Here is a 15,021-nt window from a genome sequence, read left to right as displayed (position 1 = left end):
ATCTTTGCATTCAGTTGTGAGGGCAGTTGGCTGAGGTCAAAAATTCACCAAGTGAAGAAATTTAAAAAGTGAGGAAACATTTTAAATAACAGTTAAAAAAAACAGTTGAAAAACATTGATCATCATCTGAGACCAGGTAATTCGAAAAACTGATCTTGCCCATTGTCATTTTGTAATATACTCACAAACCATGTCTCGGAAAAAAAGAAATACCAGCAACACTCTTATGCTGGCCACACACATAGCGATATTTTACCCGATCTGGCAGATTCCGACACATTGGAACGACAGATCGTGTAAAATATGGCCAAATCCTCGGTAAATCGTGAGTCCCCACTCACAATCACGATGCGACGCGTGTCCCCGTTGGTCGCACATCGCATCTTCAGATCTGCCGTGCAGTAGGGCAGATCTGACAATCTAAGACACGATGCACTGGGAAAGTCTGGATGCAGGAGAGATCGTATGAAGATTGGACACCAAATTGTGTGCAGATCGTTTGCAGAGCTGCCGGGGAGAGTTTCAAGGGAAATCGTACACATCGGCTGATCGTGTGCAGATCGCCATGTGTGTGGCCACCTTTAGAGCTATGTGTGCAAATGCCAGGAGCATAGCTGATAAAATCTCTGAACTTATTGCAATAATGACAAGGGATTAACTAGATATTGTAGCAATTGCAGATTCATGGTGTAATGAAAATCATGACTGGGACATAGCTATACCAGGCTATAATCTATTTAGAAAAGACAGAATGGGGAGGATTGGAGGAGGAGGAGTAGCTATGTATGTGAAAAATAGCATAAATGCTACTATAATACAAAATGTTGAAGCAACAACTGAGGCCCTTTGGGTGACCATAGAAACGGGGGACAAGGACATAATTCGCACTGGGGTGATCTATAGACCACCTGGACAGGGTCGGGAACTGGATAAGTACCTATTGCAGGACATTACTAGAATGGCTTTAAAAGGAGAGGTCATAATCATGGGAGACTTTAATCAGGACCCTCTGGTTCTGGCATAACCTATTCCACCCAGGGTAATCCTATGTAGTGCGCCCAAGATGGCTCCCTCATCTGGTACCTTTTGTTTGTGAAATATATAACCCGTGGAAGTTATTTCGCAAAATGTCTGCACCAACCCTGCAATATGCTTATTGTGCTCTTTAGGTTCTGGTTGTTTTTAATTATCTCAGTGTGGTCTTCTATTTTAAGCAATACCTAATCCTTGATCAATGTACCATGTTTTCTGATGTCTGTAAAGCGACTGAGTCCTGCGGGAGAAAAGAACTATATAAATAATGATAATTATTATTATTATTATTATTAATTTACATGATGTAAACTGGGAGGTGTCTGCTGCAAGTTCCTCTAGAAGTGGCCACTTTCTAAATTCTCTGCAGGGGGCATCTCTCAAACAATTAGTGAGGGAGCCCACTCGCAAAAATGCTATTCTGGACTTGACACTCACAAACTGTGACAGAATATCAGATGTAAATGTGGGTGAGAACCTAGGATCCAGTGATCCCCAAGCAGTATGGTTTAGTATAAAGACAGGGTCCAATTCATGCCATACACAAACAAAAGTGTTAGATATTAGGAAGGCTGACTTTGCAGAGATGGAAAGATGTGTTACTGAGTCAGTGGCAGATTGGAGGAACTTGGATGGAGTGCAGGAGAGGTGGGTAAAAATAAAAAAATGCAATACTGAAGGCGCCAGACCTTTGTATTAAAAGGGTTTGGAAAAGCACCAGGAAAAGGAAACCAGTGTGGTTTACAAAACAGGTATCAACTAGTGTGAAATTAAAAAAGATGGCTTTTAGGAAATATAAGCAGACTCAAAATAATAACAAAGAGGCTTCTTAGCCTCCTTGCCAGAAGGAAGGAGGCTAAGGTGATAAGGCGTGCAAAGGCAGAAGCTGAGGAGAAAATGGCCCAGTCAGTAGATAAAGGGAGCAAAACTTTTTTTTAAGTATATAAGTGAAAGGAGGAAGTCAAATGGAGGAATAATAAGACTTAAGACAGAGAGTGAGTACATGATCGAGGGAGACAAAGAAATAGCAGATCATCTAAATAATTATTTTTGTTCAGTATTTACTACAGAAAAAGAGGGGAAGGGGCCACAGTTAAGTTGCAGAGGCATTCATAAAAATGAAGTACATGAAATTCCATTTACAGAGGATAGGGTCCTAACATAACTCTCTAAACTGAAAGTGGATAAATCAATGGGGCCATATGGGATACATCCAAGGACACTAAAAGAGCTTAAAGGGGTCCTGGTAACACCATTAACAGAATTATTCAACCAGTCGCTAGTATCAGGAGTGATTCCAGAGGACTGGAAAAGAGCAAATGTAATACCACTGTACAAAAGTGGCAGCAAAGAAGAAGCAAGTAACTACAGTCCGGTAAGACTTACATCAGTAGTGGGAAAAATTATGGAAACACTATTAAAAGAAAGAGTGGTGGAATATCTCAAATCCAACAATTTACAGAATCCCAAACAGCATGGATTTACTCAGGGAAGATCATGACAAACAAATCTTATTGACTTTTTTGACTGGGTGACAAAAGTAACAGAGCAAGGGGGGGCCGTAGATGTAGCTATCTAGAATTTAGTAAGGCTTTTGACACGGTCCCGCATCGCAGAATGATACACAAACTGGAAAGCTTGGGATTGGATTCTATGACTGTTGAATGGATAAGATTTTGGTTGCAGGATAGGAAAGAGAGAGTTGTAGTAAATGGAGTGTATTCACAGGAGGGAAAGGTAACCAGTGGAGTACAACAACACGAGGACATGCACTGAAACTGGAGGGAGGTAGGCTCAGAGGAAATTTGAGGAAAAATTACTTCACAGAAAGGGTAGTGGATAAGTGGAATAGCCTCCCATCAGATGTGGTTGGAGCTAAAACGGTGGAACAATTTAAACACGCTTGGGATAGGTATAAGAATATCCTTAAGAAAGACGTAACGAGTAAATAGGGTTGAAGTTGCCTAAAGGACACATGAAAAGGGGCAGACTAGATGGGCCAAGTGGTTCTTATCTGCCATCAAATTCTATGTTTCTATGGTAACATCGGCACATTGCAGGAATAGCTTTCCTGATGATGGTAACATCGGCACATTGCAGGAATAGCTTTCCTGATGATGGTAACATCGGCACATTGCAGGAATAGCTTTCCTGATGATGGTAACATCGGCACATTGCAGGAATAGCTTTCCTGATGATGGTAACATCGGCACATTGCAGGAATAGCTTTCCTGATGATGGTAACATCGGCACATTGCAGGAATAGCTTTCCTGATGATGGTAACATCAACACATTGCAGGAATAGCTTTCCTGATGATGGTAACATCAGCACATTGCAGGAATAGCTTTCCTGATGATGGTAACATCGGCACATTGCAGGAATAGCTTTCCTGATGATGGTAACATCAACACATTGCAGGAATAGCTTTCCTGATGAAGGTAACATTGGCACATTGCAGGAATAGCATTGCTCCTTTTACTGCACACTTCCAGAGAGGTGGTTGCATATCGGACGATCAGGAAACTTTAAAACATATTTGTCCCATGGTTTGACCACATCGGCACCAGTGTATAGGTGGTGGGTCTAGCCATACATTATAGACCTCGCTACCACTAAATAGCATTAAAATAATGAATTACAAAAATAAGCATCCATTATATATATAAAACACAGTTCACAATTGATAAGTTATGTTATCAGGTTACTCAGGATGTTCGGGGAAATTATGGTACTGGGGCCAGTGAAGCTGCGTCCAAGGATGCAGACACTGGCTTCTACACGCTCAAAAAATGTTGGCCAACATGCCCCCCCTTTTCTGAGACACTCCGTGTCACCGCCCCAAATGGCCACAGCATATCAATCATACTGCGGATTAGGGGGGCACTGCGACCACAGTCGCCGGCACAGATTTGCATATGCACAGTACAGATCCTGCGCACCTGGTGATTGCCAAACATTGGAGTTGTACGTAAACCATCGGGTTTGTGTGCAACTCTGAACCAGGCCCTTCATATGGTAAATAATAGGGATAAAAAATCAATAAGGAGTTTTGTGATCATAGAAAAGCATTAAGGGCCTGATGCAGCTGCCTCGATGTCTGTGACTTTATGCAATGCTGCTAAGCAGCCCTTACCCGGTGTACATCCGTGTGCCCGAATGTGCAAGGACTGAGACGCCCACTTAGACACATCAATTGTGCTTGGTGCGTCTTTATTTGAACCATGGGACTCGCCGTCAAAACTTGCACCAGCCCCATGGCAGATGCAGATCTGTCTGAATTTGTCCTCATTTGTGAACGATTCTGCGTCTCTGAACGCAACCTCTATCAGCGACTCTCCCATGACGTCGCACATGACACAACATCTCCATGCATCTGACTAGCTGCCCCACTCTTACCTCCCACCCACAGCCCAGAAACGCCCCAAACATTTTCAATACACTATTGTTACCATACATCTAAACATGTACTGCAACTCTGACGCATGCACGGTGTGACTCAGATGCATGAACAGAGGAAAAATCTCTCCACTATGTCAGACTGAGAATCAGGCCCTAGAACTAGTACTGTTATACAGGTACACTCATTGCCATACACAGTTTAATAACACACTTTGGGCACACACTTGTTTTTCAAAATGCTTAATAAAAATCATTGATATGGAAAAAAACACTTTGGGGTCAATTCTGCGAGGTTGCGAAAGCGTACTCTTATCATAACTTGCTTACATTGCGACAATGCATGTATCCCAGAGTCAACTAGAAAATAGCGATTTGCAGGACTCACAGCAATGATCCCCACTGATGTTCAGCACAGTGAAATGAGAAATGAATAAAACTTATTTTCTACTTTTATTAGCTCAGATATGGTCATGCATGTTCCATTATCAACAAATAAGTAATGTTTAGTGGGTGTGGTATAAAACATCCATGTTCAGAATGTCGACCATAGGGCTCTTAACTAACCGTTAAGACAGCCTAAAGTGTATCAGGTTGCCAATCACTGGTGTGAACTACTGGCAATCTTGATACTATTAATAGGAGAAATGTGTATATGTTTATGCATGTTTAACAATTACGCAACTAAAATAGATGTAACTGAAAACCTGAGTGCATGCAAAGTATATGTCATGAGTTCATTCAATGAAAGGCAAACAAGGTTTTAAAAAAGATTGTAAGATAAGGAAATAACCATATGATCATATGCCTTGCCTGACACTAATCTTGAAAGCCACAACACTAGTCTTTTTGTCTAATAACAGGAAGAGGTTTCTGTCAGAAATAGTCTTTATAATTAACATTACATTTAGTGGTATCAACAAGAGTAAAGAATTGTTAAAAACACATTATAATACAGACAACAACTACTCTGAAAGCTGTACAGAAAACTCAAAAGAAAAAGAAAAAAAATGTATGTATAAAACATTTTTAAATATATAGATATAAACAGCAAAACACATTGTAATAAACTGGTATAATGTTACATTGTATAAAATATATACATATATAAAACTAAAGATAAATACAGCACAGAACTATCTTGTAGCTTGGAAGACACAGCTATAGGACTGACCCAGATTGTATTCCAAATGTTATAGAGTAGAGAAAACTGTCCAAACAATACCGCTTACATATGGATCTATCCCTATACTGTAGGTTTATACTATCGTCAAGAACAGCAATGAAATACACTATTATAATCACTGCAACAAAATCATGTCTGCAATAGCAAAGTATCTCCACAAACAAGTACATAGTATTTTCATAAACGCTATGCTGGTACACACACGTCTTCCATAGACCGGCACTATTTCCATTAGGAGTTCTACAAGTCTGGAAGCCAGCTTAATAACCTGGGGTTCCAATGTTGATTTGTAATGTTTTCTGATCGCTCCACGTATACACTGATCAGCCATAACAATAAAACCACTTGCTAATAATATTGTGTAGGTCCCCCTTGTACTGCCAAAACCGTCCTGACCCATTCAAGGGTTAGACTCCACAAGACCTCTGAAGGTGTCCTGTGACATCTGTCACCAAGATATTAGCAACAGATCCTTTAAGTCCTGTAGGTTGTGAGGCGAGACCTCCATGGCTCAGACTTGTTTTTGCAGCTTGATCGGATTGAGTTCTGGAGAAAGTCAACACCTTGAACTCTTTGTCATGTTCCTCAAACAATTCCTGAACAATTTTTGCAGTGTGGCAGGGCGCATTATCCTGCTGAAAGAGGCCACTGCCTTCAGGGAATACTGTTGCCATGTAGGGGTGTACTTGGTCTGCAACAATGTTTAGGTAGGTGGTACGTGTCAAAGTAACAGCCACATGAAAGCCAGGACACAAGGTTTCCCAGCAGAACATAGCCCAGAGCATCACACTGCCTCCACCTTCATCCGGGTGTTACCTCTTCCCCAGGTAAACAACGCACACGCACCCGGCCGTCCACATGATGTAAAATAAAACACGATTCATCAGACCAGACCACCTTCTTCCATTGCTACATGGTCCAGCTCTGATGCTCATGTGCCCATTGTAAGCGCTTTTGGCAGTGGACAGGGTCAGCATGACCGGTCTGCAGCTACGCAGCAAGCAAGCTGCGATGCACTGTGTATTCTGTCACCTTTCACCAGCATTAACTTTTTCAGCAATTTGTGCTACAGCAGCTCTTCTTTGGGATGGGACCAGATAGACTAGCCTTTGCTCTCCACGCATATCAATGAGCCTTTGGTGCCCATGACTCTGTTGCCAGTTCAACAGTTGTCCTTTGGTGGACCACTTTTGGTAAGTACTAACCACTGTATAACGGGAACACCCAAAAAGACCTGCCAGTTTGAAAATGCTCTGACCCAGTCATCTAGGGATCACAATTTGGTCAAAGTTGCTCAGATCATCAGCAGCCTAATATATCCCGCCCCTTAACAGAAGCCATTGTAACAAGATAATCAATGTTATCCACGTCACCTGTCGGTGGTGTTAATGTTATGGCTGACTGGTGTAAATATATGTGTTAGGAAGTCAGACTCTTGACAAAATAATACCAAATTGTTATTAGTAGGTAGCCATAATTTACCATAGAGAGGATCATAGTTAATGGAGCTCTCCATCACACAATTGTAATTGATTGGCTAATACAAGTCTTCCTACATCTTATCCTGTACAGAGTCATCTTTATTGATTTGTCCTGTGCTTTCAAGCCTTGGTGTTTTAAAATCAGTCAGATGGGGAGATTCAATTAGCCACGGGTTCCATGCCCTGTGCTTGCAGGTTAACATAATGCTTATTTTGTGGGATAGTTTCATGAAGTGTGCTCCCAATACCCACGTAATTCAATTAGATACAGCAAGTCATGGATGTTGCAAATAAAAGTGTCTAGGTTATTTTGGGGATACAATAACATGTCTCTATAGTGATATTTAAGTATGTATATACAAGTTTGTAAAAAGTTGTAAAACAACCCTTGTAGCTCACATCTGCAAATTCAAAAGCCCCTTTCCAAACAATACAACCCCTCAACATACTTGTCCCATAGATTTACCCCATTTTCTGCCTTTTACAGAAAGAAATGTCTTTCTGGGCCATATTTTCCTATTTAAAAACCTCTAAATACATGGTTAGTCATTGGGAGGCATGACCTTTCATTTTTACATTAAAAGAAGGATCTTCCCTACTTTTCCACTAGTCTGGAGCTACGAGCTAAAAATAACATTAATTACCATTGAGGCTCCCATTAACTTAACTTGGAAATTTAATAGCAAGAAGTTGTGAGCGGGAGTTTTTAACCTACATTATCAATTGTTGGCCAACTCGTGGCTAATTGATTCTCCCCCACAGTAATTACATTGTTTATATGCCACAGTGTTGCAGTTAAGAAAAAGCACATGCAAGTGTCACCTAAAGGTGCACAATTTCCTGTTTGCAGTCCTATAATAAAAATATTTGAAAAAAACCCAAAAAGAATCTAAGTTTCAGAGATTTGTTCACTGCATCTATGCTGGTTACTTCTTTGCTAAAGTCATTGTTTAAGTCATTGTTTAATATTGTTTTCAAGAGCATGCAAAATATGACAGGAAAAAGCTGCACTCTGCGATAATCACCACTGAATTAAAGCACAGATCAGCAAGATCCCTACACCTGTGTTTTCATATGTCTTTTCTACTCTCTATCTTCTGTTCATAAGCCAAGAACAATATTTTCTTAATTCGTCCAATTCAAGATAGAAATCGAACTTTTACAAGAAGTAGTCTGATAACTAAATAGTCTAAAGCTTATGTTCCCACAAGATTTAAGTTCCCATAACCTGCCCTAGAGAAGTTCACTACATGTCAAGTGTTTAAATGGGTCTATTCAATGGGAATTTAAACCTACTTAACCATTTCAATGAACTTCATACCAACCAAGCAATCAGGCTTTAAAAAGCCTGGCATCATCGCCACATGGAGAAGCAGTTCCTTCAATGGTGCTTACAATAACAATCTTCAAAAGTTGTATTATAAAGTGTAATGGAAAACAGTATGTTCACTGCATTATAGGTTTAAATGTTTTTTCACATAAAAACACCTGATTACAAAAGAAAAACATGGTTCACATTCTAAAAAGAAAAAAAAAATAGTATTACATCTTAAGTTAAGTTTGACTAAGGTCAGAACACTCAGTCCTGGTCTCCTGCTCATCTGTGTGTACCCTGTTTATTATCCAATCAGATCATTGTAATATTTGCAGCATAGACAATCAGATTACCAGAAGGCTCATACTGGCAGGAGACCAGGTCTACTGTGACAAGGGCAGTGTCGATGTGAGGTGTGTAATGTAAAATGAGATAAAGAGTTAAATAGAGAAGGTAGCAGGACCGAATAATGACACAAAGTGTCAATCACTCAGGGATTCATACATCCAACTGATTTTGATGGCATATAATTGTTCAGTATTTAACTTTTTTTTGTGGGAAAAAAAGTATTATGAATATTGCGGTAGATATACCAATATTGAATGAGCAGGTCACTTATCACATTTACCATGAACAAGATTTTAGTTGAATTTTGTCATACACCACAAAGTTGTATTATGTCTTATGGTTGTGGAATTAGAGGACAACTCCTTTGTTAATTTGAATTTTTAATGTGTATAAAGCCACTTTGCCTTTGTTCCACAATTGTGGATGTAGAATATAACTGAAGCAGAAATAGGGGACCACTTACTATTGTGCGCAGTCAATAAGTTGATATTCATTTGACCTCTCATAGCAGGCCTTCACACCATCATCATCCCAAAGCCTTTGTGCGTGTTCAAAAAACTCCTGAAAGGCAGAAAGAAACTCATTAAGACACAAAATAATCCTATTTTTAAAATAATTGAATAAAATAATCCAATAATTGTTTGACTACTATTCCCAGCATTCCTGACTGGCCTAAAATTCTTCAAACTACTGTTGAAGACCATATACACTGTCCATAAGGCTATGGATTGGCCAGCATATTGGGTTTACCTTTATACAACTGCTGTAGTTTGTGCAATTAAGAGCATTAGTTTACGTACTTCAGTAGTGTAGCCAAACAATACACATCACATGCCGGATATATCTATATTGTTAGCAACACGGTAATCCACTGGATAACATAACAATAGTGCAATGTGTAACACTTAAATGAATGAGTTTGAACACAAGAAAGTTTCTGGTGAATAGACAAAAATATATATTTTTTCATTTACACACTCCTTACCAGTGCTAAGGTCTTTGGCCCTCATTCAGAGCCGCTCGCTAGCGGCAGTACGCTCGTTCCGAGCGATGTTTGCACATCTGCGCATGCGTACGCTTTTTAGTACGCATGCGCGAACCAGTCAGTGCGGTCGAAAATCCTTTGTACGCTATATAGCGAGTGCCTGCTATTTTGAGTGACAGAATGAGGCGTATGTGGGTGGTAACAGGGGAAGGTGCTTGAAAATGGGGAGTGGAGATCCGAACGCAGGCGTGCTTAAAGGTCAAAACGGGCGTTTTATGGGTGTGTATATTTAAAACAGCAGCGTCATTGACCACGTTACTGGGTTATTTTATAGCCAGAACTGCACGCAAATTTGTGGTAGCAAACACCAACCACAAGAATAGCGAGCAGTTCATACGCTGGTCGATGTACTCGATTAATCTAATAAATAGCGGACATGACGTAGGATGCGTGCGGCCAGGGGGCGTTTTTAACAAATAAACGAGCGTATGTTTTGCTCGTTCGTTCAGACTTAGAGGTGTGAACACACTGCAATGTGCGTACGGATCATTTAAATAGCCACCCCTTGATTTTAAACGAACGACCGCAAATAGCGTGCGGCTCTGAATGAGGGCCTTTGTCTCTCTCCTTACCAATGCTAATGTAGGTCTATCTCCTTACCAATGCTAAGGTCTTTGTCACTCTCCTTACCAATGCTAATGTAGGTCTATCTAATCACCAGCGTTCCTCTCTCCTTACCAATGCTAATGTAGGTCTCTCTCCTCACCAGCGTTACTCTCTCCTTACCAATTGCTAATGTAGGTCTCTCTCCTTACCAGTTCTACTCTCTCCTTACCAGCGCTAAGGTCTTTGTCTCTCTCCTTACCAATGCTAATGTAGGTCTCTCTTATTACCAATGGTAATGTAGGTCTCTCTCCCTACCAGCGCTACTCTCTTCTTACCAATGCTAATGTAGATCTCTCTCTCCTTACCAGCGCTACTCTCTTCTTACCAATGCTAATGTAGATCTCTCTCCTTACCAGTGCTACTCTCTCCTTACCAGCGCTACTCTCTTCTTACCAATGCCAAGGTAGATCTCTCTCCTTACCAGCGCTAATGTAGATCTCTCTCCTTACCAGCGCTACTCTCTTCTTACCAATGCTAATGTAGATCTCTCTCCTTACCAGTGCTACTCTCCTTATCAGTGCTAAGGTCTTTGTCTCTCTCTTTACCAATGCTAATATAGGTCTCTCTTTACCAGCGCTACTCTCCTTACCAGCGGTAAGGTCTTTGTCTCTCTCCTTACCAGTGGTCTCTCTCCTTACCAATGCTAATGTAGGTCTCTCTCCTTACCAGCACTAAGGTCTATCTTTCTCATTACCATCGCTAAGGTCACTGCCTCTTTATTTGGGTTTATACACTCTAAATCTAATGTTTACCCCATAAATATTCTGCTTTTGACTGTCCCTACACTATTTATCTTACTCGCTATCTCTGTGTCCATATATGATTTTTTCCTTTCCCTCATTCCGTTCTTATTTTCTCATCTGTCTTCCCTTATACTTTTATTCTCGCTCTTTCCCACAAGAAACCCTATCAGTCACTGTGCAATCCTTTTTGCCCCTATACTTTACTGACTCCTTCTATTACTGCTTGTCAGCTTTCTCCCTTTTCTATTCCTCTTATGTGTTCTCCCTCTTCTCTTCCCCTCCTCTTTTCTGTTTGGTTATTCACATTTTACACTCTATTCTCTTTCTGATATCAATTTTCTTACTCTCCGCAGCTACTTCACTCCATTCTCATGTTCCTCCCTTTCTCTTTTGCCATTTGTTACTTTCTGCCTCTTAAATGTCCTCTGCTAGCTGTACTCATTTTCCATTCCGACTCTTCCGAGTCCCAGGGAGCATAGCCTAGCTTTTCCCTGGGGGTGTGGCCAGGCTTTCCCTTTGGGGTGTGGATAGGCTTTCCCCTGAGGGTGTGGCCAGGCTTTCCCCTTGGGGTGTGGCCAGGCTTTCCCCTTGGGGGTGTGACCAGGCTTTCCCCTGGGGGGTGTGGCCAGGCTTTCCCCTGAGGGTGTGGCCAGGCTTTCCCCGGAGGGTGTGGCCAGGCTTTCCCCGGAGGGTGTGGCCAGGCTTTCCCTACGGCGGACTCTTGACACCTGTTGATTGCAGCACTCCAATAAAAACAACTTTGCCATATATTGCAATTGCGTGTAGCAAGTAGCAACCATTAAAACATGTATTAGTGTTTGAATAGATTTGCAATGCCACAATGGTAAAATAATATCAGCTATGTGGTAGTTGGAATGCTAATAATAATAATATCCAAATAAAAATCATATGCATAGACAGTGCAAAAAAGAATGCATCTGTAATAACATTAGTGCATATACTGGGGTGTCTTAACCTTACCCCACACACACTGAGCATTTAAGTGCAATAAAGAATAAAAAGCCTTAGTCACACACAGTCATAAAGCATCTAATGTGGTCACCTCCGCATAGTTTTGTGTTTTGATCTTAAAAACCACAACTATTCAGTTTTTATTGCTAATTTGTTTATTAAAAAAACACCATTTACCATGGAAGAGCAAATCATCCAATTAATTATTGGTGCTAGTTTGGCATCACTGAACTTGAATATCATTTTAACTTTGAATTCATTTTGTTTTGACACTTCCTTAGGCCATACCGTAAGAGAGATCTGTAGTTTAGATCATTTGAGTACATTGGGACATATCTGAAATACGGGTGTCACATGGGCAGCAGGTATGCATTATGTAATGTCAACTAATTGCAGCATAGTATGTGTAATTTCAGATCATGTCATTTCCATTATGTGCAGGTTTACACACATACAGGACAAAATCGGGGATCAGAAAAAAAAAAAAAAACCAGTAAAAATTCCCCACTGTCCTCTTGACTGTAAAGCATAAGCTTACATGTTCAGATGCTGTCCTTAGATGTACAAAATACATACAAAAAAAAATTATGGCAAGAGCTCTCATTCTGTTTAGCTCGCTGGATACTGGAGTTTGCCTTGTTTACAATGAATACACTGATCTCACCAAAGAGGGGCATTGAGGAGGAATACTGTGAAATCAGCAGGGCTATTTTTGGCTCCTGGTCATGCTTACAGAGATTAGTAGTTTCTATTGTGCTAGTTTAATAGTTTGCACATAATGTTTTATTTACATCTAAATGTGCTAGCGTAAAAGTGTATTTTCAGCCATGCTAAATATACAGTGATTTCATAATACATTTTTCCATTGGCTTTGAAAACATACAACAAAAAAAGTGGACCACTGCATGTACCATGCAGACGGCTCTAAATGAAATCCCTCAAGTAAAGGCGCATATACACTACGATGAAAGAGCGATTGAATGAGAACAACACTGTAAACGTGCAATCGTTCCTTATACTGTGCAGTGGATAATATGCCCACACTGAATGATATGTCGGTCAGTGCAGGCACCCTCCCTCATTCCCGAACATGCACAACCTGACGATCTCGGCAGGTTGGCCGGCATGTTCAGGCGAAGACAGATGCCGACAACGACCATTGCTGGTCGTTGCCGACATAATTACTGCACGATTAATTAACAATTGAATGATGTAGTAGATATGCGCCTTAACTTTAATAAAAATAATTTTCTTCATTATTGCTATTGAGGCACAGTATAACATTATTATCCTATTTTAATCAGAAGCACATACTATATAAATTCATCTTTTTAGGTGTGTGGTTTGTCAGTACATTGAAAAAAAACACAACCCAGCATGGTAGCACAGTGTTAGTGTTGCTACCTGGCAGCGCCGAGGCACTGGGTTCATGGTTTATTAAACACAACAGTGGGCTTTGCACAAATAAAATCGTTTATTATCAGACAGCCTGGACTAGAACTTCAAAAAAGTTCATATCAGGTCAGAGGAAAAACAGGAGAGCTACAAAAGTCACCAGGAATGTTCTTAATGTTGTACAACGTTCCTATGCGACTCTTAGCTTCAAAGGAGAACACTTGTCAGAACTGGCACACAGGAGAAAGGTGCTGTAGACAATCACAATGACTTACAAGGTGTCTGGTACATATTAGAAGGAAACAAATATCTGTTTGCTATTGGCTATAATTGCAGTTTCTAGAAGTGTTACTACTGGAGAAGACAATGTACTGACATAGACTGTTAGAACTTAGTTTTCATAGTAAGAAATTAATCTGCTGGGTACACACTAGACCAGGAGTGGGGAACCTTTTTTCTACCAAGGGCCATTTTTAGAATTATAAAATCATTCGCGGGCCATACAAAATTATCAACTTATAAATGTGCCTGATTTATTAGATCAGAATACAGTGCACCATCGGCCAGCTTATAAAAATATCACAAAATTTACCAACTTGCCGCACTGCAGGGGCCCCTACAAGCATCGGGCCCTTGGGCAACTGCCCAACAAGCCCAATGGAAGAGATGGCCCTGGACCTAGCAGCTCACAGAGAGATCTGGATCCTCCTGGACCTCCAGGGAAAGGCAAGTGCAATTTTACTTAAAATATACATTTAAAACTTTAATACATACGATTGAATACATATTTGCAATATATACATTCTGTGCTTTTATACCCCGCAGCACTGCAGCTCAGGAAGTGCTTTTCCTGGCTCAGTGTTGCACATACATTGTACAATACATTCATACATTTTTATATACACTCTTTATTTAAAACCTTGGTATATTTCTTATACTGTGCCCAGCGCTAAGCGCTTGGCTTTACTAACACAGCCCTGCAGTCTGGGGTTTGTGTGCTAGGGCTCTCCCCCTGTGCAGTGCACCAGGGGTTAACATCCCGAACCGCTGCAGCCCCTGGACTCAGGGCCTAATTCAGACGCGCTCGCAAGCGCCGAGTGCTCGAAAACGGGTCGATTTGGCCCAGTGCGCACGCGCACGAGGGAGCCGGCTCCGTTGTGCGCATGCGCGAGACCCGGATAGCGACGGGCAAGCCGTTGCTATGGGTCTCACTACAAAGGGGGCGTGCTGTCGATGGTGAGTGACAGCACCCCCCTTTGGTGGGCGTGCCGGGGGCTTGGTTGCCCAGACTGAGGCGTTCCCATGGGAACGCCTACCGTCTGGGGCCAGCCCCACTGACATCACAAGTGTCAGTGGGAGTGCTCTCGGCTCTGATAGAGCCGAAAGCACTCCGGGGGCTTGCGGCAACAAGACCCTACCACAAGGGTCTCGTCACTAGCCCGATGGTCGCGATGGTCTTGACCATCGCGACTATCTTTTTGGCCGCTCGGCCAGGAGGCT

At 41.3% G+C, this 15,021-nt stretch overlaps 1 protein-coding gene across 2 annotated transcripts in view; it reads right to left on the bottom strand.

Annotated features, from left to right (window-relative positions):
• GNAL (G protein subunit alpha L) overlaps positions 1-15,021 on the bottom strand; it is a 321,126-nt gene that overhangs the window by 70,184 nt on the left and 235,921 nt on the right. For both annotated transcript variants that reach the window (XM_088469702.1, XM_088469703.1), the window contains exon 5: positions 9,224-9,321. In XM_088469702.1, the coding sequence (XP_088325828.1) occupies positions 9,224-9,321 (98 nt within the window). The remainder of the gene's footprint in view (positions 1-9,223; positions 9,322-15,021) is intronic.

This window comes from Taudactylus pleione, unplaced genomic scaffold (genome assembly GCF_031769625.1).
Source record: "Taudactylus pleione unplaced genomic scaffold, aTauple2 ptg000093l, whole genome shotgun sequence".
Taxonomy (NCBI): Eukaryota; Metazoa; Chordata; class Amphibia; order Anura; family Myobatrachidae; genus Taudactylus; species Taudactylus pleione.
This window is presented reverse-complemented; position numbering and strand designations above follow the sequence as displayed.